A 25,563-nucleotide genomic window follows, 5' to 3' on the forward strand; every position below is an offset into this window, starting at 1 on the left:
TCAACTCCCACACTTTATTGGAACAAAGGGAAAGGGGCAGACCACCACAGGCCCACCCGCCAGGGGTGTCCAGGCGTCAGCACCTCATACAGCGTGAGTAGGACATCAATACAGGCGACATGAGGGGAGGAGTGTGGGGAAGATGCCATACACAGGAAGGAGACCAGAGGCCCTTCGGGCTCAGGGGCCGGGCGCGTACTACACTGGTACAGTCCACTTGGGGAGGAAGGCAGCAGAGGGCGGCCCACAGACGGCCATGTCGCAGAGAGGGGGCCGCTCCCATATGCAGGTGGGAAAGAGGAGGGGGTTCATGGAGGGGAATTCCTTGTTATATATTTGGAAGAAAAGCAGATTTCACCTTACAGATGGGCATGGGAGGGAAGACGGAAAGTTTATTTTAAATATTTTAAATATTTTTAGCAGAAGTGCATGTGGGAACAATTGTCATCTTGCAGACAGGGAAGAGGCTTCTGGGGTGGTTGGTTGTCGTGGATCAGTGTTCACAGGCCATTCCATTCCCAGATGGCAGGAGGGAAACGTGCAGGCAGGGGGCGCGCCCTGGGCTAGAGGACAAGGGAGGTATACCCAACAGGCACCAGCCCCTCTGAGCCGTCCCGCCCACAGCGCAGCCAGTCCTCGTCCACCGTCGTGATGACACGCAGCACCTCCCCACGCCGGAAGCTCAGCTGGTCAGGGCCCGCAGCGGTGTGGTCACACAGAGCCCGAACCGTCCTGTGGGGACCAGAGGAAGATGCTGAGATGAAAGGAGGTGCAGGTGCCCCCAGGCCTCGCCCCCACCCCTGCACAGAGCGCGCCTGCTAGTTCAGCTCAGTGAGCATGGACCGGGCTCTGGAGGCCGTCCACAGACCCGCTGATGCTGGGCCTAGCCCTCTCCCGGGCCACACGCACTCTTGATCTGCGTATTTGACGCTGCTCGCGCTTGTCCCTGACGCTTCCAGTTCAACATACACAAACTAAGTGACTCATCTGAAGCTGCCAACTGGTCCCTCCTGCATCCCCTGCAGTGGTGAAGGGCACAGCTTTCTGCCCAGTTGTTGCTGACAGAAACCCAGGGGTTGCCGCCACCGCCATCACCAAAAGGCGCTGTTTGCATCGCCAACTGCCTCATCCACTCTCTCCCCACCTCTGCTGCACCAGCCAGCCGGGCTCAGGCCTCTATACCCACGCTCTCTCTGCTCCCCAGCTGTGCTCTAACTGGTCTCCAGGAACCTCTCGGCCTGCCTCCCTCAGCTGCATCCAGATCGCTGTAAAACACAAGCAAGCACGCCGTTCCCTGGCTCGGACTCCCCCAGGGCTCTGCAGCTGGCCCAGTGACACCTGCCGCCGCACCAGCACAACCGTCGGCTTCCTCCACTCCGGCCACAGCCCCTGCGTACCCACAGTTTCTCACTCAGCATGCGTGGGCCTCCCATTCCTTTGCCAGACGGACATTCCTCTGCCATCACTGGGCGGGAGGGCCTCAGGCCTCAGCCCTGTGCACATGGCCCCAGAGGGCTCCGGATTCCTTTCGTAGTCTTTACCATACACAGATGCTAACTGCTCCTTTATCCACTATGTCTCCACCGGACCGTGAGCGCCTTGAGTCCTGGACTCCCAGCGTCTTGACCTCTGTATTCCCCCGGCCCCGCCAGACACAATACTTGGAAAGTGTCGGTGAACCAGGGAAACATCAAGACGCTTAATTCAATGGCCTGAGAGAACCCAAAAGAAACAAGACCCAAAGTAGCCCCTGGGCCAAATGAGACGCCTCTACTGACGGGATGAGCCATGCGTCTGCACTCACCTACCTGCTGCATGCCAGGTGTGGCCTTCCTAGCAACTACAACCCAAGTACTGCAGAGAAACCAGGGCTGCAGAGATGCGACGCAAACCAAGCGCTGTCTGCTTGTAAAGCCCAGACTGCTAGGCCGCCTCCCATCTGCTCTGTGCAAAGCCTCGGCTCCCGCTGCATCGTGCCCGTCCTCACCTGTGGGCCTGCACCAGGCTGGGCACCGGGGCCTCGGGCTCCTCGGGAGAAGCGGGCGTCTCAGGAGGGGCCCCCCGCTTCACCAGGGCCAACACACTCACAGCCGGGGGCAGCCAGCTGGACGGCCTCCTGCAGGGAGGGGCACAGCTCACGGAGGCCACCCCACCTCCAGGAACACAACCCAGGAGCCCAGGGACTTGGGGAGAGGGGGCGGTTGCGGGGCCTGCCTGCGGGTCAGAAGCAGCAGGAAGCCGGTCACTAAGGGCGGGGTGGCAGCTGAGACACCGCCACCTTTGGGGTGACCGGGGAGAGGGCAGCAAAGGTCTAACGCCAAAAGGCACAAGAGACCTGCAGAACCAGCAGGGTCTGTACGGGACCAGTGAGGTCCCAGGCTCACACAGTACCTAAGGCAAACGTGTTCTTAATCTACAGGGCCGCATAGGAAAAAGATCAAGGGGTAAAGTCCAGAACCTTAGCCAGGTTCTTTACAAACCTGTACAATGTAACCATTGACGAAGCTAAGGCTTTTAGCCAGAGGCTGTAGAGGACCAGATGGCCAACCTCCAGGTTTTCAGGGAGGCCCACAGGACCTCACTGGGTCAGAAGGTCACAGAGGGAGCAGGTACCCCAATACCTGGACTTCAGGGCTCCGCTCTCAGTTTCTGCGGAGCCGCCAGGCACTCCAAACAGCCTCCCGAGCCACACGCCTCTGCCTGGTGCCGCTTCCTCCGTGGGCAGGGGTCTCTCGTGCGCACTCTCTGCTGCAGCTCTATGACGCCTGGGTCCCCACCGGGGCAGAGGGAAGCCCTCGGTACCCCCGGAGGCATAGACCCGGGAGGCCTGGGTCAGCTGTTCCCACCAGCTGCCCGCGGCAGAGGAACTTGGAGGAGCCGAGGCATCTGCAGCAGCCTCCCCGGAAGCCCCCCGAAGAGTCTGGGCCAGCCGCCCCCCCCAGTGCAGCACGGCCTGCACAGTCTGCTGCAGGGCTGGGGGTGGGCCCGGCGGGGCGGGGGCCTGAGACGGGCCCAGGGGCAGGTGGTGGTGGTGCTCAAAGAGCAGGTCCAGGTGGAAGGTGAGCACCGACAGCGGCTGCAGCAGCAGCAGCAGCTCTGTGGACAGGGACGGGCAGCCGGCCCGGGCCAGGGAGAAGAATCCAGTGGGCAGGTACAGCAGGGACAACAGGCCTGGAGGAGAGCAGGCCAGCATCAGCCCGGGGGCACGCCCTTCCCCCATCAGCCCACCAAACTCCCTCCAGGCCACCGCCCTCATGCTGGAAGGCAGGGCGGCCATATCTCTGGCTCTGGGCACCCATGGCCTAGGGAGCAAGCAGGTGGTGACAGATAACCAAGGAAGAGTGAAGGGGCAGAAAGGAGGCCCACAGAGCACGCACGACATGGGGAGGACGGCCTCCTGGGAGCTTGGACGCAAGTGGACCCTCACTGGGGAAGGGCCCAAAGGAGGCATGAGCTGCTGAGCAGGGCCCAGGGGTGGCCCAGGGTGAAGGCAGCCGCAGGGCCCTGGGGCAGGGGCTGCTGGCGGAGGCACCTGGAGCTCAGAAGGTCTCAGCAGGACACCAAGACCAGCCGGAAGCAGCGGAAGAGGATCCCTTCCTTCCTCCCCGCCGACCCGCCCCAGCAACCCACCGTCTCCCATCCCCAGCCCCCTACCTGCATCTTCCTGCAGACTGGAAAACCACAGCTCCAACTGCTTAGTGCTGGAGAGCAGAGGAGGGGAGGGAGGTCAAGGAGGAGGGGCTGGTCCCCCCCAGGAGGCAGGGCCGTAGCCCCCCCAACGGGGTCCCCCGCGCAATGCCCCTGCGGGCCTCAGGTCCTCGAAGGGGCAGTGGGGAAAGGCCACACTCACTTGAGGAGGCCGAGGATGAAGGCATGGAAGCGGCTTCGGCTGCTGCTCAGCGGCGCCAGACGGCAGACCTGGTTGTACAGGGTTCCCAGGGCCCGGGTGCTGGAGCCTGCGGACAAGGGCGCGGTCAGCGAGGCGCCGCCCCGCCCGCAGCCCGGCCCGGCCTCGGCCCCGGCCGCTCACCTGGCTTCACTGAGGCCTCCACCACGCTCCAGGGGCTGCTCCTGCGCTGCCCGGTGATGAGGTCCTTCCGGAAAGGCTTCAGGCCGTCCGCCACCAGGGCATGGAGCGCCGGGCAGAGGGTGGTCAGCACCAGGTGCCCCACGTCCGGGCTGAGCCGGCTGTCCCCCAGCTGGGCCTGCAGGCGGCGCAATGCGGAAGGGGCCCGAGACACTGCAGCCACCTCCCGCCCAGTGTCCCTGCGCCCCCGCTCTGAGCCCCCAGCAGGCTCCCCCGCCACCTTCACCTTCTGAACCAAGTTCCGGGCCGCCCCGAAGTGCGAGATGATCTTGTCCACCGAGGCGCTGACGGCTATCAGGAGACCTGCGACGGGGCGGGGGGCAGAAGACGCATCGAAGCCCCCTGTCTCTTCCCCGCCACGCGCCAAGGGCCCTGACAGCCCGAAGGCGGGGCTCCGGGAGGCGCGGCTCGCTGAGAAGCAGGGGTGCGCAGTCGGGGTGCCCTACCTTTCTTCTGCTCCTGCAGCTGGCCGGTCCCGCTCCGGGCTTCTGCCATCCACAGCCGCTGGGCCCGGGGAACACCGGCGAATGACCAGGAACTACGGACTGGGGTGAGGGAAGAAGGACGCGGGGACACTTACCAAAGGTCACCCGAGGGTTCCGGGCTCCCGCACAGGTGATCTCCCGCGGGGTCGGCAGCGCTCCAGCCCCTGAAGGGTCTGGTGCAGACGGGGGAGGGCGCGGGCCCCCGAGGCGAAGTGTCCCCCGCGTCCCGGCGCTCGCCGCCCGGCCCCGGACCCCGATCCCTGCTTCCCCACCTCCTGAACCCCGAAGCCCCGGTGCGGCAGGAGAACCGCGCTCGCCTCCCGCCTGCCCGCCCGCCCGGGGCCTGAACCCCGGGGGAGGCCCGCAGCGAGCCGCCCGGGCCCGGCCCCGCCCCGCGCCCGGGGAGCACGTGGGCAGCCCGAACCAATGGAAAGACAGACAGACGGGACAGGGAGGCGGGGCGAGGGAAGGGGAGACCCACGGGTCGGGGGGGGGGGGGGCTGGAAGGCGCCGGAAAGGGGAAACCCGGGGCCCACGCCAGCATCCCCGAGTCCAGCGCCTCCTTCGCCCCACGTGGGGCGGGCTTGCCGGGAGGGCGTGGCCAGAGCCTCCTGGACCAATGAGCTCCCCCGGGCGCTTCGCCCTCCGCCCTCTCCCAGCAAGGGATGGGGGCCGGGGAGGGAGGGGGATCCAGCCCGAATTGCGCGGGAAGAACTCCGCCGAGGGCGCGACTCCTGGTCCCTAGCCATGTATGGGACGCGCCCTAAAGTGGGCTTGGAGGTCGGGCAAGCCATGTCCACTTTGCTTAGGGCAGGCCTGGAGGGAGGGGCGCCGGGCCACGGCAGCAGGAAGAGCAGCGACCCCCGCCGCGCCTCCAGGCGAGGCCACACGGCCCAGGACCAGCGAACTGGCCGGAATGCCCAAGTTGGAGGGTGGGACCAAGCCGGGTAACCAGGAGAAAAGACCAGACTGAGGGTCCGGCGCGGGTGGGACGGGCTGTGGGTGGGCGGGGCGGCCCCTCCTTCGGCGTGGCTCGCCCGCCACCGTCTTACGTAGCCTGGGCGGAGGCGGCGGGCTCCTGGTCCAGCGAGGGGCCTTCGGCGGACGAGGTGGCGGTGACAGCGGGGGGGCGGGTACCTGGCGGGGCGGGGGAGCCGCGGCGGGGAAGGTGCTACTTCTGGGGAAGAGCGGGGACAGCAGCAGTGCCAGCTCAGGGCTGGCCAGGCAGGGTAGGGCCCCCCGCGTCGGGGGCGAGTAGGCTCCCACCGGGGACAGGCGGACGGGCAGCAGCTGCTCCTCCGGGGGGCTCGGCGCCCCCAGCAACCGCAGCCCGGCGCCCGGCCGCCGGGCCAGGGGCGCAAGGAGCAGGGACCCAGCTGCGCCCGCGCCCTCACCCGCCAACAGGGGGCGCCCGTCGGCAGAGAGCCGGAAAACCAGGGGTCGGGGGAGTAGGAGGGGACCGGCTGCAGGCAGGATTGGCGGGGCCAGGCGCAGAGGGGAGGGAGGGCAGCGGGGCCAGCAGCCAGGCAAAGAGGGGCGGGAGAAAGAGGGAGCAGAGAGTTAGTCCCGTAGCCCAAGGGCCCGCCCGGTTTCCCTTTCCCGGAGCGCTCCCTGGTGGAGGGGGCGGGGAATGACACAGAATGGAGACAGGGGGCGGGGCTGGAAGCTCGGGAGGAGTGGGCGAGGCCGAAGCCCAGCCCTCCTCTCCGGTTCCTGCAGTCTCTTACCCTCGAGGCCGCTCTGCGCGCCGGGCTCCTCAGGCTCCTTCGCGGCTGGGGCCTCCTCGCCAGCCGCGGGGCTGGCCGCCCTGCCCTCCTCGGGCTGCCCCTCCGCGATGGGTTGTAGCCCGAGCCGGTTCTTCTTCCTCCGGGGAGGGACGGGCGGGGGTGGGGGCCGGGGCGGCACCAAGGCCCAGCCAGCTGGGGGGTCTCGTGGGGGCACGGGCGGGGGCGGGGCCCGGCTTCGGGACCGCAGTTCCTTGAAGGTGGTGACCTCCCGCGGAGCCGCCGAGGTGCCGCCCAGCGAGCCGGCGGGGGGGAGCTCGGTGTCCGGAGAGAAAACTATGAGCCAGTCGCTGCGATCTTTCTTGGCCTGCGGCACCGGGGGCAGCCCCGAGCCCCGCTTGCGCTTCTGGGCCAGCTCGTGGAAGGACGTGATTGTCCGATGGGGCGCCGGCTCTTCGCTGACGTCACTTCTCCATCCCCCATCAATTTTTCCTGCATCTGTTTGCGAGCCGGAATCAGCTAGTCCTGTGTTGGTTTTCCAACAAGAGTCGAATTTCCCAGGTTCCGTTTTCCAGTTAGTATTTCCGTTGGTTTTCCAACCAGAGTTATTGTTGTCGGGGAGGTTCCATCTAGCTTCAGCGTTCTCTGTGTCAATTTTCCAAATGGGGTTGATTTTCCAACTGGGCTCCGTTTTCCCAACATCGATTTTCCCATCTTCCGCCTCCGAGAGCTCAGAGGTGGGAAGGTCCTGCTCCCCACTCTCCTCCTCGTCCTCCAGGCTCGGGGAAGCGAGGTCCTGGGCGGCGGTCAGGGCGTTGCAGTTGGAGTCCAGGTCAGGGCCGGGTGGGGAGGAGGTGCCTGAGCAGGAATCGGGGGAGCAGCAGAAGCTGTCCGGGGAGCAGGGCCCAGGGCCTGCTGCAGCAAGTGGGGAGCCCTGCCCCGGGGGCACGATGCTGGGCTGCGGGTGGCCATCCTCGGTGCGAGGGAGGTCGCGCAAGTAGACGGAGACCGGCGACTCGTCCGGGCTCAGGTCAGAGCAGGAGCTGAGAGAGGAGGAGCAGCCCGGGTCCGAGGGAGAGGCCACCCCTTCCTCCTCCTGAGACGGATCCTGCCGGTTTTCTAAGGCTGCTGGCCCGTGTTCCTGGCAGCATCGGCAGGGCACGGCTGGGCTGTTGGAATTGGCATCCACCAGGGTCCCGCTGCAGGGGCCCCTGCTCTCCTTGCCCCCAGTGTCTCCCGGGGGAGGGGGTGTGCTCAGGGGCCCCTCGCGCAGCTCTGGGCGGCGGGACAAGTGCAGGCCTAGGGAGACGTGCTGGAGGTGGATGTGGTTGAGGTTGCAGAGTAAAGCCCTCTGAGGGGACAGCATGGTGCCGGCGGCGACGCGATGGCCTCTAAACCGGGAGGATCCGGCCTCTCACATCCACCTACCTGGCAACCGCAGAATGCAGACCTAGAAGCCGGGGGTGGTGAGACCCAGCCAGTGAGGGCAAGGGCCGGGGAAGGACACGGAGGTGACTGACTCTGGCTGCTTTGGAAGATATTTAAATAAGATGCAAATCGCCATCGACTGGCCTTTAGTTTCCACTGCAGTGTTTGCAGGTGGAGTCGAATGTACAAGCCCCCCCACACACACACACACCCCGCCCCAGGAAAGGAGCGGGAGGGTCAGAGAATGCGGCCCCGTGGGGGTGCAGAGGCTTGGAAGAAGATGCAGCCCAGAATGGATCCCCCGGCCCTGCTGCAGCAAGCTGACCCTGCCCTCCCTCCAGCCTACACCTCCCTCTCAGAGGAAGGGGCCAAGGGAGACCCCGCCCAAAAGGTCTTAAAAGCAGTGGGGGGGGGAGGGGCCGGAGGGGATCAGGGCAAGCCCCGTTAATGCAGGAAAGGGGCGGGGGCTGGAGGGGGAGAAGGACAGAGAAGCCGTCAGGACGTCAACTCTGCATCCGCAGGCTGCCCTGCACCGGCTCCAGCCTGCAGCCTCCGTACGCCCTTACCCGGCTCGCTACCGAGGTCGCCTGTCCATTCTCTCGCTCATCTCCATCATCTAACCACCACCCACCACCCCTGCGCTATTCACTAATACTCCCGCTGGCCTGCCCCACCCCGCCAGCCCCGGTCGATCCCACGTGCCGAGCCCTCCTCACCAGGGTCCTCCTGGAACCGCTCCGGCCCTGGGCTGGTCAGCGGCTCCCACCGTCCCCGCCCGGCGGGGCACAGAGCCGAGGGGAGGGGAGGGGCGCTGGGCCAACCCGCTCCGCTGCGCAGCCGCACCCCTCCGCGCATGGGCGTGGCGTAGCCCAGCCCCGCCTCCCCGCGCCTGACGTCTTGCCTGTGTCACCCACCTAGAGCCAGCCTGCAGCCGCCTCGCCCCCGCCCCGACACAGCCGGGGCCCCAGGTGACTTGAGCACGCACAGAACCACAAGGTTACACAATAATTTATTGACAGCCTCCTCTCCCCTCCCTCGCGGCCTCCAGGTCACTTTTTCCGCTTGTATATCTTGCGCGCTAGCCCCAGGAAGATGGACGCGGGTAGGGGCGCAGCGTACTGCTCGATGAGACCCATGAGGTGGCCGTAGCTGTCCTCCTCGTACTGCGAGAACACGGCCGGCAGATCCAGCTCCTCGTACAGTGCCTTCACCCGGGCCACCTTCTCGGCCTCCTTCTGCCCATAATTCTCCTGGGGGGGGGGGGAGACTGCGCTCAGCCTTACCTACCCTCGGCCTCCAGCTCTCCACACCCTTCATTCGGATTCGAGAACATCCACTCCTGCCCCCTGCCCCAGCCCAAATGGTCAGATACTGCCTGGGGCTTCAGCTTCCTCTGCCCTCGAATTTCGCCACTTTGGGGCCAGATCATTCTTTTTTTGGGGGTGCTGGTGCTGTTCTGCGCACTGTGCGAGGAGGAGCAGCTCCCAGTGGACACTGGCAGCCTGCGACAGCGACCACCTGCAGACCCTGCCGGACGGCACCCAGGGGTGACACCCACCCCCCGGGGTGAGACTCCCGGCTGCCCTGGCCCTCTCCCGGGCACCTGCAGGATCTGACGCTGTTCCGGGGTGGCCCGCTGCAGACACTGGACCACCAGCCAGCTGCACTTGTTGTCCTGGATGTCGGTGCCAACCTTGCCGGTCACACTGGGGTCCCCAAAGAGGTCGAGGTAATCATCCTGGCGGGGGCAGGCAGGGAGGAATGAGGCGGCTGGGGGGGGGGGGGGGCGAGGAAGCTGGTGCCGGACCCCCCACTGCCTCTGGCCTTCCTACCTGAATCTGAAAGAACTCCCCCATCTCCAGCAGGATCTTCTTGGCATTCGCGTGTTCCTTCTCCCCGTCAATGCCTGCCTGGATAGGGAAGAGCCTAAGGAGCCGACCCCCAAGGCGCTCCAGCTCCCTGGCCGCTTCCTCCACGGGCTCTGGTGCTCCTGTGGCCCTCAGATCACCTCCTTCAGACGTCCTCGGCCTCCCTGACCCGGAAGTCCTGACTGACAGTCCACCTTCCCGGCCACTCCTGGGAGACCAGTTCTGAGGGCGCTCAGACTCACTCTGCCCTCACAATTCCCAGCTCCCAGGTCACTTGGGTCCCCTCTTGTTCTTCACCTTTGTGTCACCTCCAGTTTCCTCCTGGGTGAAGAGCACTTGGAGAAGCAAGGCCTTCTGGGACCTGGCCTTCGCCCACGTGACTGAACAGTCCCCCTACTACACACACTCCTGCCCCTGTTCCCCTGCTTCGGGCCACACCTCGCCCTGGTTATCGCCACAGGCCTGTGAGCCAGGGCTCTTGTCCCACAGCACGGCGGAGGAAGCAGAGGCTAAGTGACCTCCTCGAGGTGGCCCAGTCATTTGGTGGAGGCCGCAGGTTGTCCAGTCACCCCGGCCGAGAGCCCCACTGGCACGCCAGGAGGGCGAGGGGGCGCGCTCACCATGTACATGGCCGCGGCCACGGGGAGGTAGAAGGAGTAGAAGGCTGTCTTGTACTTGACGATGGATTTGTACCTGTGGAGGGGACGAGATGACCTCTTCAGAAGGACGGTGCCCACCCTGAGCCCTCCCTTTCGACCAGAATGGGTGCCACCGGCTCCCACCTCTTTTCAGTGTATCTGCTTAGGTCCACACTGCCCTGGGGCGCTGTGATGAGGTCCAGGGTTTGCCCAATCTCAGTCTGGTAAGAACTCTAAGGAAGACGAAGACAGCCCGTGAGCCGGGCTTCCTCCAGGTTTGGGGGAGTCCCAGGTCCCAGCGCAGTGACAAGTGGGCAGAATCAGGCTGCAGGGTGGGGAGCCCCTCAAGCACCTATCCACCCCAGCCCCTTCTTCCAGTCCCACAAGGCCACAGAAACCCTTCTCGCCTCTCCCAACTCCCTCGAGGTCTCCCTTCCAGGAAGGCCACCTAAGGATCTCCCGTGCCCTGCAGCTGGGAACGTCCTCGGAGGCCGAGACCACCGGGGCAGCCCTGGCCTAGACACACCTGTAGGAAGAGCTCGATGAGGTTCAGGTAGTAGGGCTGCTCCCGACAGTAGAACTTGAGCAGGCGGTAGATGCACGCTTCCAGAAGCAGGGCATCGTTGACGGCGTCCAAACCTATGCCTGGCTGGGAGGGGCGGAGGAAATGAGCAAGCCATCTCTGGCACCCGCCTCGGCCGGCACCCGCCGCCCCCCGCCCCCTGCAGCCTCCCGCCCGGCCAGCCCGCATTACCTTCTGATACCAGCAGGGCTGCCCCCGGCGGGTGAGGGAAGAATCCATGATGTCATCTGACACCAGGAAGAAAGCTTGCAGCTAGGAAAACCAAGAGAGATGTAAGCCCCTGAGGGCTCCCTGGAATGTTCCAGAATGTTCCTTCTAGGAAGGACAAAGCTGCTGTGAGCCAGAAAAGGGGTGTGGCGGGGTGGGGGCCCAGCTGGTGACTTCTGCACTGTGGGCTCTGGAAAAGCTCATGGCCTCTTTGGCTCAGCCTCCCTACCTACGCAGTAGGGCTACGCACCTTGCTGTCCCAGGTAAGAGACAACAGATCTCTGATCGGCGCGGGATTAGCCCATCCTCAGGGAGAGTAAAGCGCCCTGAGATGCACTCTGCCTTGAGAGAAGGCGTAAAGGTTGCTTCGTGCTAAGTGACTTAACAAAAGGAGGCTCCCTGAGGGGACCACTGCAGCCCTGCTTCCAGGCCTCTGACCAGGACAGCCTCCCTACAGGAACTCAGTGAGAGGGGTGGGTCTAATCCAGGGCACCAAAATCTGCCTCCTGGGTCTGAAACATCTCTGACCTCTTCCAAAGGGACCCTAACCTGGTGGCTTCCCCACCCGTCCCCGGGGGAGGGAGGGCCTCACTGCTGTCTCTCAAAGAAAGGAAATGAGAGCAGAAGGCCACTCACAACCACAGGACACGTCCCGCAGCCCAGGGACATGCTCCTTAAGCAGCTTTTCCAGACCTGATTTGTTTGTTTAAGATGTATTTATATGAGAGACACAGTTACACAGAGATCGGGAAAGACAGAGAGATCAGACACAGTTACACAGAGAGAGAGAGAGAGAGAGAGAGAGAGAGAGAGGAGAGAGAGGGCGGGCGGGCGGGCTTCCATCTGCTGGTCACTCCCCAAACAGCTGCAATGGCCAGGGCTGGGCCAGGCAGAAGCCAGGGACCACGAGCTTCATCCGGGTTTCCCACATGGGTGCAGGGCCCAAGCACTTGGGCCATCCTCCACTGCCTTCCCAGGCGCATTAGCGGGGAGCCAGGTTGGAAGCGGACAGCCAGGACTCGATGCCAGCATCGCAGGTGGCAGCTTAGCCCACAACGCCACAGCGCCGGCCCCAGGACCTGGTTTCTTTAAAACCTCACCCCCTCCTGACTGTGTGTTCTGGTGGGTCCGTGTTGCTGAGGAAGCAGGTGCAGGCCGTGTGGAGAGGGCCACTGCCACCCCGACTACTGTCCCGGGCCAGGTCCTCGGGGAAGGAGGCGTCCACGTGTGCCTTTACTTGACCTCACCCCAGAGGGGGCAGCGGGGGCCCTCGGGATTTGGAGGCACAGGTTTCACTTACGCTGGAGTGGCATGCTCCCCAAGAGCCGCCCACCCACGGGCGACCACAGGGCAGCGTCAGCCACAACCACTCAACCAAAGACAGCATCCGAGAGAGCCCACCCGGGGCCCCTCAACCTCCAGGGCCCCAGCAGTGATGGTGAACCCCCTGCACCTGCTATTCACTGGGGGAGGGGCTGCGAAAGAGAACTACCAGTGCCAGTGCCAGAGACCTCGCGGGTGGGACAGTCGGGAGCCTCAGGGGCAGGCCCTCAGCACTGAGGGGCCGCATCTCCCCGGGATGTGCGGGGGGGGGGGGGGGACCCCTGCATCACCACGGGAGCATGTGTTCCTCACCGTGTGGCCCAGCTGTCTCCACAAGGAAATCATCAGATCCATCCACACCAAACACCTGGCCTGGAGGTGACTGGCAGAGGGAATGTTCTGGACTAAAGACCAGAGAAAGGGGCCAGTGTTGCGGCCCAGTGGGTAAGCTACCACTTACGATGCCAGCACCCCATACTGGAGTGCCAGTTTGAGTCCCAGATGCTCTGCTTCCAATCCAACTCCCCACCAATGCACCTGGGAAAGCAAAAAATATGGCCCAAGTGCTTGGGCCTCTGCACCCACGTGGGAGACCTGGATGAAGCCCCTGGCTCCTGGCTTCTGCCTGGCCCAACCATGCCCATTGCAGCCATTTTGGGGAGTGAAAAAGCAGACAGAAGACCTCTGTCTTTCCCTCTCTTTCTGTCACTCTGCCTTCCAAATAAATATTTACTTTTTAAAAGATGCATTTATTTATTTATTTGAAAGTCAGAGGTACGGAGAGACAGGGAGAGACAGAGAAATCTTCCATACAGGTTCATCCCCGAGACGGCCACAATGGCCAGAGCTGAGCCACATGAAGCCAGGAACCATGAACTTCATCCGGGTCACCCACGTGGGTGCAGGGGCCCAAGCACTTGGGCCATCTTCCACTGCTTTTCTCAGGCCATTAGCAGGGAGCTGGACTGGAAGTGGAGCAGCCGGGACAGGAACTGGTGCCCATATGGGATGCTGGCATCACAGGCGGCAAGCATTACCTACTATGCTACAATACCAGCCCCTAAATAAATAAATTTTTAAAAAGAAAATGGAGAAAGACTACCGAATGCAACGCACCACCCTGCACTGGATCCTGGATGCATACAACAATAGCGATAGAGGAACCTAGGGAGAATGTGAAATATCTGTGGAATATCTGCCACATGCTATGATATCACCATGAAACAGCCTGGCTGTGCAGCCGGTACTGTGGTTACTTAGGCAGTAAATGCAGAAGAGGAAGAGGAAAATGAGGACAGAAGCAGAACCCTAACATCACCCATGTAGAAAGCACAGCGCGCAGCTGATGGGGTGCACAGGAGGCGATGGCATCACAGCCATGTCCAGCAGCCCTCAGGGTACACAGGGAGCAGCCAGGTATGGCCCCAGGCCCCCAGCTCTGCTCCTCGCCCCGCCCCGCCCCGCCCACCCCCTCCTGCCCTGCTCTCCTGGCCGGTCATCTCCAAGCTTATGGGCTCCTCAGCCCGCTGGGTCTCGAGAAGCATGTCTCCATCATCCAGGGCCCTCGTCCTGCTACCTGCCTGGGGGCCAACCCCGTCTCCAGCCCACGTCACTCACAAGCTCCAGGAGAGAGCCTCGGGGCCAAGAACACAGCGTGGCTGACAGAGCTTGGCACGTGCTCCAAGCCAGCTGCTCCTCTCCTCGGGCCAGGAGGCCAGCAGCATCCACCACTCACCGGACCCCCAGTACCCATCCTTTCCGGATTCACTCCCGCCCGCCTCGGGCCTGGCACCCCCTCCTGAAACTCAGGCCCCCCGCTGCTTGGGAAGCCTTTACGCAGGGCCAGCAAACTACAGCTTCAAAGACAGGAGAGTGCGGAGCGAGCGGAGGAGAGGCAGACGCCGAGGAGCACGCCTGCACTGGGCCGGCAGCCTCGACCCAGAACGCGGCGCAGATCCTGCACTTCCCTGGGAGAGGCCAGAAACCTAGGTTTTTAAGTGAAACTTCTTCTTTCCTTTTTAAAGATTGATTTATTGGAAAGGCAGGGTTACAGACAGATAAAGAAAAAGACAGAAAGCAAGATCCCCCACCTGCTGGCTCACTCCCCAAATGGCCATGAAAGATGGGAGCTGCACCAGGCCAAAGCCAGAAGCCAGGCGCTCCATCCAGGTCTCCCACGTGCGAGGCAGGGGCCCAAGCAGTCGGGCCATCATCCACGGCTTTCCCAGGCGCACCAGCAGGAAACTGCGTCAGAAGTAGAGCAGCCAGGACTTGAACCAACACTCATATGGGATGCTGGTGTTGCAGGCGGTGGCCTAACCTGATGTGCCACACAACAGCCCCAAAATCTCTTCTTTGTGAAATTTAGGGGACTTTATTTTTATTTTTTAAGATTGTATTCATTTATTTGAGAGGCAGTTATAGACAGAGACAGAGCGAGAGAGAAAAAGGTTTTCCACCCGCTGGTTCACTCCCCAAATGGCTGCAACAGCCGGAGCTGGGCCAATCTGAGACGATTTGAAACCAGGAGCCAGGAACTTCTGGGTCTCCCACTTGGGCGCAGGGACCCAAAGACTTAGGCCATCTTCTACTGCTTTCCCAGGCCATAGCAGAGAGCTGGATCGGAGGTAGAGCAGCTGGGACTTGAACCGGCGCCCATGGGGGATGCCAGTATCACAGGTGGAGGCTTAGCCTATACAGCGCCAGCCCCAGGGGATTTAATTTTAAAACGTTTTCAAAAGCTACCAGTGGGCTACCAATTCTTTTATTTTTTTTTTATTTATTTATTTATTTATTTATTTATTTTTTTGGACAGGCAGAGTTAGACAGTGAGAGAGACAGAGAGAAAGGTCTTCCTTTTTCCGTTGGTTCATCCCCCATGTAGCCGCCACAGCCAGCGCGTTGCAGCCGGGGCACTGTGCCGATCCAAAGCCAGGAGCCAGGTGCTTCCTCCTGGTCTCCCATGGGGTGCAGGGCCCAAGCACTTGGGCCATCCTCCACTGCCTTCCTGGGCCACAGCAGAGAGCTGGCCTGGAAGAGGGGCAACCGGGACAGAATCCAGCGCCCCAACTGGGACTAGAACCCAGGGTGCCGGCGCCACAGGCGGAGGATTAGCCTAGTGAGCCGCGGCGCCAGCCAAGGGCTACCAATCCTGAATCTCTGCTCTAGAACAGTCCGGCAGAAGAACTCCACTGAGGAGGGCATCACGGCGTGCAGGACGAGCCGCTGCATGGGACGCTCACATCCCCTATCAGAGTGCTGCTTTGAGTGCTGGCTACTCAGCTTCTGATCCAGCTTCCTGCTAATGTGCCTAGGAAGCAGCAGATGATGGCTCAAGTATTTAAGTCCCTGTAGCACACATAGGAGCCCTGGATGGAGTTCTCAGCTCCTGGCTCTGGCCTGGCCCAGCCTCAACTGTTACAGCCATTTGGGGAGTGACCCAACAGATTTTACAAGCACGTACAGATTTTCTGAGACAGACAGAACTCCCCAGTGGTTCACTCCCCAAAGGCCTGGCATTCAGGAACGCAGTGCAGGTCTCCTGCTCCGAGCACAGAGCTGAGGCCTCTCTGGCAGGTTTGGAGGCCAGGTTCTCGTCTACCTGCACTTATTTATACAGCTGATGACCAAGGAGGGTGCCCCCGCTTGTTAACCCCGGGAGTGATCCCCTAGGTAAAACTGGCACCAGCACACGAGAGGCACAGAAGCACAGACACGAGGCCCCTGCGCCCTCCTCTCGGAAGCCCCTCTCACCAGTTCCACACACCAGCCCACGGTCAGGGCCCGCTGGAGACTCTCAGCGTCCTGCTTCCGTGGCTCCACCAGCTCCCGGAAGGCCACCAGCACCGTCAAACCCCGGTTGTACTTGCCGCCAATGGCATTGTACTCCAGGACCTGGCAACGAGGGGGAGGGACAGGGCGTCAGAGTCCACACGACACCAACTGAGGTTCTCCCTGCCTTCCCCCATTCTCCAGTGCCCCCTTCCTGTAGCCTCCCCAGCGCCTCCTCCAGGGAGCCCCTGGAATTGCTATTCCCTTGGCTCCTTCCCTGAAGTCCTGGAGACAGCCAGTGCCCAGGCTCCATAGTGGATTCAATGCTGCTCCCCAACCCTAAACGGGGTTTGAACTCAGGAGATGCTCAGCACGCATTTTGTTCAGGCCTCCTTCTCAGGTCCCTGCCCCATCCCCACGTCCCTGGACCTCCCCTTCACCACTCTGCCCTACACCTGCTACCCAGAGTTCAGCCCACCTGCAGTGAAAGCCTCCCTCCCTACGAAAGACAAGGCCCCCCAAAGTTGGCCAGAGGAGGCGTTGGAGGGGACCCAGGTTGGAGATCCATTTCCCACCTACCTTTCTCCTCCCTAACCCCACCTCCTCCTCCAGGGAGCTGCTCCCCTGCCTTCCCCCAAGTCATGGGCACAGCGGCCGGGTCCCCTCGTGCCCAGGCGCACTCTGGCTGCATCGCCTTGCCCAGTGCTTGGGTCTCACTTTGCCTTCTGCTCTGCCCCGGAGCCGACGTCCCCTTCAATCCCCATCTCCACGCGGACAGAGCCCTCCCCGCCTTCCCTCGGGTCCCCTCAGAGACGAGACAGACAACGCTTAGAGAAAGAATTTTACTAGACACTCCAAAGGAACAAAAGCAAACGATTAGGCAACTTCAGCATCACAGCAATCACCCTGGGGGGGGGGGGGTTCCGGGTTAGGGGAGACAGGACCCCCCAGCCCGCCTTCCTCCCCTGGCTGTCCCCTTCCGACTCCAGGACACTGAACCACAGCCTTACCCGGTTCCACGCAGAGCAGTGTGGGTGGCCCATCCCCTCCCACAGCCAGAAGTCAGGTTGAAACAGGCACCCCACACAGCCCTGCCCAAAGCCACCCCTAAAAAGCCTCCTCCTTTCTCTGTCCAGAACCAAAAGCCACAGCTGTAGCCCACACACAAGGGCAGGGTGCCCAGTGGCTCACGTGCTCCAGTCACGCCTCCCTCACCTCCTTAAGACGGGCAATAGCGTCGCCCGTCTCCGGGTGCCCCATCTCCTCCTCGGTCAGCACCCTGACGATCTGCGAGAAGTGCTGGATGAAGTCCTGCTTCTCTTGGGCGTAAGCATCTGGCTTCTGGTCTCCGTTCATTATGAGAGAGGAGCAAAGTGCTCTGAAGAAGGGAAGAACAAGTCAGAGACCCGACCGGTGCTCCCCTCCCCAAGACCCCTCACCCCAACCACACTCACCGGGGCTCCTCTGTCCTCGCTTGGCACCAGCATCGGGCACTGTGCCAGGCCCCCAGGACCGGGTACCCGTGCACCAGAGAGGGCCTCCGTAGGGAACCCAGCAACCTCTCCCGGGGCACCCAGCAGGGAGCTGGCAGCAGGAGGAGCCCCACAGATCTCAGCCAGCGGGACAAGGGCATCGTGGGAGTGGCATGGGGTGGGGGCACCGAGCACTCCCTGCAGGGGCAAGCACCGAAGGCAGCTGCTTGGTCGAAGGCAGCTGCTTGGTCGCAGCTCCTGGAAGACCCCCACCAACCTTTTAAACTTCTTGGCCCACAACGCCCCGCCCCCTTGGGGGCAAAAGTTGGGAATAACTACAGAAAGGATATTTCAGGGAACAAAAAGTAGGGCTGGTGACTGGGACCCAACAGATAGCCACTTAGGAGTAAGGTTAGAATCGAAGGCTGCGTGCACGAGGCTGGAGAAGGAGTGGGTGCAGAGCGCGGCACCCCAGGACTAGGGTTAAGAGGATCCCTAAATCACACAGAAGCCAAACTGGGGGGCCTAGGAGCTAAGAGGGCAGCTGGGCAGAAGCACTGCCAAATCTAGAAGCCAGCTCTTCCTAGACAGACGATGAAGCGGGGTGCCCAGGCTCTGAGTTACGCCCCATGGGTGCTGCGGACACAAGCGGTGGAGCGCGAGCACGGGGCATCCCGAGCCTCGCAGGAGGCGCTGGGATTTGGGCAGATGGCCTCGGAGCAACTCTGGGCGGGCGGGGAGGGCTCGCAGCAGGAGTAAACCCAGGTCCGACATGGTGGGCAGTGTCAGGAAAACACATGGGCGAAGTTCGGGAGTTTCCGCACAGCCAGAGGGCCGGCTGGCTGAGCCACCGACCCCAGCACAACAGACTGGGCTTCCCGTGCCCCACAGCATCCCTAGAGAAGTAAGGCCGGGTCTCGGACCTCCGCCTCCAGTCCCAGCACGCGACCTCTCTCACCTGTTCCTGGATGCGGGTTCTTGCTTGAGCCAGATTGTTGGCGGCTTACTCCTAAAAGCCGAACACGATCCGCGCTCAGCCCTTTGGGTGGAGTAGTTCCGAATCTCCCTCCTTCGCCGGCAGAGACGCGACATTAGACTACAACTCCCGGCGTGCCACGGGGGGGACAGAAACAGCGCGATCTAGCGTGGGCCGGCTGGGCGGAGACGAGCATCGCTGATTGGGTGCTTGCCCTCGTATGAGCATGGGTTCTGTGGCGGATGACCAATGAAAGGGCTGTGCAAGGGCTGTCAGCCTAGCGGACGCAGGCCCCCGGGCGGGGGCGGGGGCAGTGCTGGCGGCTAACCAGCTGCCCACGCCCCCGCTCTGCCTCCTGGCTGTTGCCTTACTCTCCGCTCCCATTTTCGTTATATTCCTGCACAGCGGCGTGGCAGGTTGGTATAACTGGGGGCCGACTCGGCGACAAAGCCTCCGCTCCAGCTCCCTGCTATGACCTGGGAAAGCAGTAGAAGATGGCCCAAGTCCTTGGGCCCCTGCACACATGTGAGAGACCTGGAAGAAGCTCCTGGCTCCTGATGGGCCCAGCTCCTGCCATTGAGGCCATCTGGGGAGTGAACCAGCGGTTGGAAGATTCATTCTCTCTCTCTCTCTCTCTCTCTCTCTCTCTCTCTCTCCCTCTTCCTTTGTAGCTCTGCCTTTCAAATAAATAATTTTTTTTTTACAAAAAGGGTCAACTTTGACATTAATTAGTTCTCCAACTCAGGGAAATCACTTAATAGCTGTGACCCTCGGTCCAATTGATTTCTTGGCTTTCTTCATCAGTTGCATCAGGACAAAATCAAGAGGCAATGAATATAAAATGCTGAATTTTATAACTATAAGTGAGACTATAACGAGGCCCCTCAACCATACATGCCTGGCTTGACCACTTTGGCTCTTCCTCCATTAACCCTCCTAAATCCCCACAGCTCAGTAACAGGACGTGGGGCACTGTGGCTCTGTGGGTTAAGCCGCTGCCTGTAGCGCTGGCATCCCACATGGATGCCAGTTCGAGTCCTGGCTGCACCACCTCCCACTCGACGCCCTGCTAATGACCTGGGGAAGCAGTGGAAGATGGCGCAAGTTCTTGGGTCCCTGCCATCCACATGGGGGACCTGAAGAAGCTCTTGGCTTCCACTTGGCCCAGCAATATGAGGCCATTTGGGGAGTGAACCAGTGGATGGAAGATTCTCTCTCTCTCTCTAATGTTCAAATAAATGAATACATCATAATACATCATATATATATGTGTGTGTATATATATATATATTCCCATTGTGAGAGCCCAGAGCCACGTCATGACAGGCTTCACACAAGACAAAAAACTGGCTAGGCCCAGGGTGCTTCTGCTGTGCTGAAACCTGACACCGGGCAGTCTTTGGTCTGGCAGGACCAGGTGGAGGCAACCAATAAGGTGGGCCGGGCTTGGTCCTGCAGGGCCTTGTTTGCCCAGGAACTATTAAAAACCCCAGGAACAAAGAGAAGGGGGTCTTGGTCTCATTGCACGGGAGGCTGGGGACCCCCGTGCTGGACCTACAAATAAAGGGTCTTTGTGTTTTGCATTTCGGTGAGTCTCACTGGTTCTTTCTATCTGGGCAAGCCGGAACACAACACATCACCCAGGAGCAGAGCTACACTCTCAGAGGAGCAGCAGGAAGCCCTGTGTAGAAAGCTCTGGAAGGGGCAGAGCCTGTAGGAAATGGGTGGGAGAAGTCCTGGGGGGGGGGGGTGGATATGGACTTCTACCTGATCTAATAACCATGATGGCCTGGGGATTGGGACGCCTGCATCCCACGTGTGAGGGCCTGGGAAGTGCTGGGTTCAGTCTTGCCCTCTACATCACACACCCACTCCACATTAAACAGCTCGGTGACCTCCAACAAGCCAAGAGGTCATTCTGAGTGGGCTTCAAATCTGCCAAGTGAGGATACCAGCATATTGTAGGTGACCTATGTGTATTTTTTTAAGATTTTTATTTATTTATTTGAAAGAGTTACAGAGAGAGAAAAAAGCTTTAAAAAAAAGAAAGAAAGAAAGAAAGAAAGAAAGAAAGAAAGAAAGAAAGAAAGAAAGAAAGAAAGAAAGAAAGAAAGAAAGAAAGAAAGATTTATTTGGCCGGTGCCACAGCTCAATAAGCTAATCCTCCACCTTGTGGCGCCGGCACACCGGGTTCTAGTCCTGGTCGGGGCGCCGGATTCTGTCCTGGTTGCCCCTCTGCCAGGCCAGCTCTCTGCTGTGGCCAGGGAGTGCAGTGGAGGATGGCTGAAGTCCTTGGGCCCTGCACCCCATGGGAGACCAGGAGAAGCACCTGGCTCCTGCCTTCGTTCAGCGCGGTGTGCCGGCTGCAGCGCGACTGCTGCGGCGGCCATTGGAGGGTGAACCAACGGCAAAAGGAAGACCTTTCTCTCTGTCTCTCTCTCTCACTGTCCACTCTGCCTGTAAAAAAAAAAAAAAAAAAAAAAAAAAAAGAGAGAGAGAGAAAGATTTATTTATTTATGTATTTGAAAGGGAGAGTTACAGAGAGGCAGAGGCAGAGAGAGAAGCCTTCTGTCTGCTGGTCCACTCCCCAGATGGATGCTGTTATATATTAATGTTGCCATCACAAAACACACCACACGCCAGAGTAAGGGAAAGGGTTTATTGGGGAACACCCAACAGACCGGAGTGAAGGAGCGGTGAAGGGAAAGAGAGAGAAAAGAGAGTATAAGAGAGAAACAGAAAGGAGAAGGGCTAGCAAGGAGAGAAGAGATAGAAGAGAGATGAGAGGAGCCAAGGCAGAGAGGAGCCAAGAGGCCAGAGAGGAGGCTAGAGAGAGCCAAGTGTTCAGGAACAGGCCTTTTTAAATCTTGAGGACACGGGCAGGGAAGCAGGAGCAGCGAATCCCATTAGGATGGAGGTGGAGCTTGGCACAGGTAGCTGGGCCTTGTGGCTACCTGGCTTCCAGCAATGGTAGCGGGAACTGGGGTATAGATCGCACCGTAGATAAAACTGTGCCAGTTTCCTAACAGACTCAATGGCTGAAGCTGCGCCAATCCAAAGCCAGGAGCCAGGAGCTTCCTCCAGGTCTCCCATGTGGGTGCAGGGGCCCAAGGACTTGGACCATCTTCCACTGCTTTCCCAGGCCATAGTAGAGAGCTGAATCAGAAGAGGATCAGCTCAACTCAAACCGGCACTGCAGGCAGAGGCTTTACCCGCTACGCCACAGCGCCGGCCCCAAAAGAGATTGTGCATCGCTGTTCGCTCCCCAGTTGGCCTCCACAGCCAGGGCTATGCTGAAGCCAGGAGCCAGGAGCTTCATCCGGGTCTCTCACATGAGTGGCAGGGGCACAAACACCTGGGCCATCTTCCGCTGCTTTCCCAAGCCATTAGCAGAGAGCTGGGTAGGAAGTGGAGCAGCCGGGACACTAACTGGTGCCCATATGGGATGCTGGCATCGCAAGCAGCGGCTTAACCTGCTCACCACAACGCCGTCCCTTCTAAGTGTTTTTTTTTTTTTTTTTTTTAATGAATCCAGTGAAAATGTAACCCTTATCTGGCTCATAGGACAGAGATGAGAATCAGAAGTGACGATGCAGAAGAAAGCTCTTCATTAATATTTAAGTCCATTCAAATCCAAGAAATTACCAATCCTCCCTCACTGCAAACTCCACGTTAACTGAGGAGATGGGTGTGAGGAGAGCGGGGGTTGAGGGGGGCGGCGTCTCTGAGAACAGATGCTCACTCACTTCCCCACTGCCAGGCTTTTGTTTTTAAAATACCTGATTTTTGGCCGGCGCCGCGGCTCACTAGGCTAATCCTCCGCCTTGCGGCGCCCAGCACACCGGGTTCTAGTCCCGGTCGGGGCGCCGATTCTGTCCCGGTTGCCCCACTTTCAGGCCTGCTCTTTGCTGTGGCCAGGGAGTGCAGTGGAGGATGGCCCAAGTACTTGGGCCCTGCACCCCATGGGAGACCAGGAGAAGTACCTGGCGCCTGCCATCTGATCAGCGTGGTGCTCCGGCCGCAGCGCGCCTGCCACGGTGGCCGTTGGAGGGTGAACCAACGGCAAAAGGAAGACCTTTCTCTCTGTCTCTCTCACTGTCCACTCTGCCTGTCAAAAAAAAAAATTAAAATTAAAAAAAATTTTTAAAAAACCTGATTTTTTATTTTTTAAAAAATATTTATTTATTTATTTATTTGAAAGGCAGAGTCACAGAGAGAGCGGGAGACACATACACACACACACAATCTTCCATCTGCTGGTCTACTCCCCAAATGGTTTTTTAAGAACAGGGGTTGGGCCAGGCCAAAGCCAGGAGGCAGGAGCTTCTTCCTGGTCTCCCACACGGGTGCAGGGGCTTGGTCCATCTTCTACTGCTTTCCCAGGCCATAGCAGAGAGCTGGATTGGAAGTGGAGCAGCCAGGACTTGAACCAGCGCCCATACGGGATGCGGGCACTGCAGACAGCACCTTTACCTGCTGTGCCACAGCGCTGGCCCCCATTTCCAGTCTTTTACTTCCCAGGAGTGACCCTCCAGACAGAAAACTCACAGGTGGTATGGGTCTTCTGGGCACAGTGTGGCCGGGACAAGAACCCCCCGGGCCAGCCTATGCCCAGTCTCAGCTCACTGAGAGACACTGGCAGGGCAGCAAGCCAAGGTGTGCTAAACTGGAGGAGAGGGAAGCGCTCAGAGCCATCTGTGCCCTCAGCCACATCTCCGCCTCACGGGCTGGGGTGGGGTGGGGCACAGCTCCACAGCCAGCCCCAGCTGCACGCTGCATTGGCCTTGTGAGTGAATCAGGCATAAGGACCTCACCCCTCTGAGCTTCCCTCCTCTCCTCACAAGCGCAGGCATTTGTCTTGGTGTGTGCTCGCTCAGGGCACTGCTCCCTCCTGCCGCCACCAGGCCGAGCGAGCTGCTTGCCTAATGGTTTTCGTAGCTATTGCTATGTGTTCTAAATTTATTTCTTTATTAAATATTTATTTTATTTATTGAAAGAGTTACAGAAAGAAAGGGAGAGACAGAGAGAGAGAGAGAGCTTCTATCCACTGGTTCACTCCCCAAATGGCTGCCATGACCAGAGCTGGGCCAGGCTGAAACCAAGAACCTGGGACTCCATCCAGGTCTGCCATGCCAGTGGCAGGGGTCCAAGCACTCAGGCCATCATCCTCTGCTTCCTCCCAGGCACCTTGGCAGGGAGCTGGATGGGAAGTGGAGCAGCTGGGACTCGAGTGAGCGCTCCTATGGGATGCTGGCGTCCCAGGCTGTGGTTTAACCTGCTGCGCCCCCATGCCAGCTCTTCTAAATCTAGCTGAACAAAAGGAGACCAACAACGCATCTGATGATGCCAGAAAGGAGGTGAAACCTCGGAGGCTGCACAGGGATTTTCTTGAACACAGACAAGCAGGAGAGCACACGGGGTAGGGAACAGTGCAGGAGCAGGAATGGGGAGAGCAAGTCGACTTTCGGAAGTGAAAGGATGTGGGGGTGGCCCAAGGAGAGGAGATGAGAGGAGAGGGCCCATGGGTGAGCCTGCACGGGCGGAGAAGCCTTTCGGGCCAGGAAGACTCAGAACCTGCTCATCAGACCCGCTTTTGAAGTAAGCAGCTTGGGCTGTAGCGGGCAGCTTCCCTGCAGGCCCGGAGGTGGACACGCCCACAGAGGCTGACCACACAGGTGGAAGTGAGCACGCAGAGTGGGTGGATCTGGAAGATGTTTGGAATCCACAGGTTTTCTGGTTGGCCTGCTGTCAGGTGTGGAGGCGGGGAGCTCCCCGTTTCTCTCAGGTGCAGAGAGAGTTGAGGAGGCGCAGAGAATGGGGTGAGGGCAAGGAAGTAAAAAGAGGTTGTCATTGACTTGGCTATGGTAGGAAAGGGAGCGGGGCTGGACAGCAGAGCTGGCCCCGTCATGGGTTGGTGGCCGGGTGGAAGGGAGGGGGGTGGACAGCAGATCCTGGGCCTGTCACAGGGGTGGTGGCCGGGTGGGCCCCTGTGCACGCGCTCTGCAGTCCAGGAGACAGGCTGAGGCTGGACTCTGTGAGTCATGCCACGCACTGGACCCCTCGCTGTTCATTCCTCATTCACAACTTTTTGTTGTTGTTTTAAACTATTTTTACTTATTTTTAAACTTTTATTTAATAAATATAAATTTCCAAAGTACAGTTTATGGATTACAATGGCTTTCCCCCCCATAACTTCCCTCCCACCCGCAACCCTCCCATCTCCTGCTCTCTCTCCCATTCCATTCACATCGACTCATTTTTAATTATCTTTATATACAGAAGATCAATTTAGAATAAATTAAGTAAAGATTTCAACAGTTTGCACCCTCACCGAAACACAAAGTGTAAAATACTGTTTGAGTACTAGTTATAGCATTAATTCACATTGTACAACACATTAAGGACAGAGATCCTACATGAGGAGTTAAGTGCACAGTGACTCCTGTTGTTGACTTAACAATTGACACTCTTGTTTATGGCGTCAGTAATCACCCTAGGCTCTAGTCATGAGTTGCCAAGGCTATGGTACAAGGTGTCCGGCGCGTAACAAATCTTCCCAGGCAGATGAATCAATTAATTCACAGGCTTTTATTGGGGTTCCGCTCCCAGGCTAGGTTCCCCGATCCCAACAGAGCAACAGAGCGGGGGCCGGGGAAGTCGTGCGTCAGAGATCGGGAGAGCTCCTTTTATAGATTCAGGGCATGGGGGTTAAAGGTTGAGGCGGTGTGGTAGAATGAGAGGGCCATGCCAAGGTGGCCACTGGCAAGCCAGCATTAGTTACTCAGGAATGGCTTTGGAAACTGCCTGGCAACAGGCTGTGATTGGATGGCTTTGGAAACTGCCTGGCAACAGGCTGTGATTGGATGGCTTTGGAAACTGCCTGGCAGTCTGTGATTGGATGGAGCATAGACCGCCCCTTGACCAGATTGGCTGGTCTTGGCTATATAAGACATAGTTTCAACTGAAATAAACGAGTCTGCCGGCTGCTCACCTGAATCCCC

General features: G+C 60.0%; 2 protein-coding genes across 8 annotated transcripts; both read right to left on the reverse strand.

Annotated features, from left to right (window-relative positions):
* On the reverse strand, positions 1-8,576 carry RUSC1 (RUN and SH3 domain containing 1). Of its 4 annotated transcripts, none has more exons than XM_051857214.2 (11): positions 8,441-8,576; positions 6,300-7,746; positions 5,967-6,035; positions 4,534-4,632; positions 4,314-4,390; positions 4,031-4,205; positions 3,851-3,956; positions 3,655-3,701; positions 2,622-3,171; positions 1,988-2,116; positions 1-732 (listed from the first exon to the last, which is right to left on the reverse strand). In XM_051857214.2, exons 2-11 carry the CDS (start codon positions 7,660-7,662, stop codon positions 564-566), a joined length of 2,784 nt encoding a protein of 927 aa, XP_051713174.1. In that variant the 5' UTR covers positions 7,663-7,746; positions 8,441-8,576; the 3' UTR covers positions 1-563. The 4 variants fall into 4 exon arrangements, with proteins under 4 accessions (XP_051713174.1, XP_051713173.2, XP_051713175.1 ...); XM_051857213.2 differs by having other exon boundaries at positions 5,625-6,035; XM_051857215.2 differs by lacking the exon at positions 5,967-6,035.
* Positions 8,577-8,714: 138 nt separating this feature from the next.
* FDPS (farnesyl diphosphate synthase) lies at positions 8,715-18,570 on the reverse strand. 4 transcript variants are annotated; one of them, XM_070077582.2, is made up of 11 exons: positions 18,545-18,570; positions 17,569-17,784; positions 17,330-17,492; positions 16,097-16,237; positions 10,985-11,065; positions 10,757-10,879; positions 10,375-10,463; positions 10,213-10,285; positions 9,557-9,634; positions 9,328-9,462; positions 8,715-8,974 (listed from the first exon to the last, which is right to left on the reverse strand). In XM_070077582.2, the coding sequence occupies exons 2-11, from the start codon at positions 17,745-17,747 to the stop codon at positions 8,774-8,776; spliced, it is 1,263 nt and encodes a 420-aa protein (XP_069933683.1). In that variant the 5' UTR covers positions 17,748-17,784; positions 18,545-18,570; the 3' UTR covers positions 8,715-8,773. The 4 variants fall into 4 exon arrangements, with proteins under 4 accessions (XP_069933683.1, XP_051713179.1, XP_051713180.3 ...); XM_051857219.3 differs by having other exon boundaries at positions 17,569-17,844; XM_051857220.3 differs by lacking the exon at positions 17,569-17,784.
* Positions 18,571-25,563: the final 6,993 nt, after the last annotated feature.

The sequence above is a fragment of the Oryctolagus cuniculus genome, chromosome 7 (assembly GCF_051225735.1).
Source record: "Oryctolagus cuniculus isolate XC-2025 breed Fujian yellow rabbit chromosome 7, ASM5122573v1, whole genome shotgun sequence".
NCBI classification, from domain to species: domain Eukaryota; kingdom Metazoa; phylum Chordata; class Mammalia; order Lagomorpha; family Leporidae; genus Oryctolagus; species Oryctolagus cuniculus.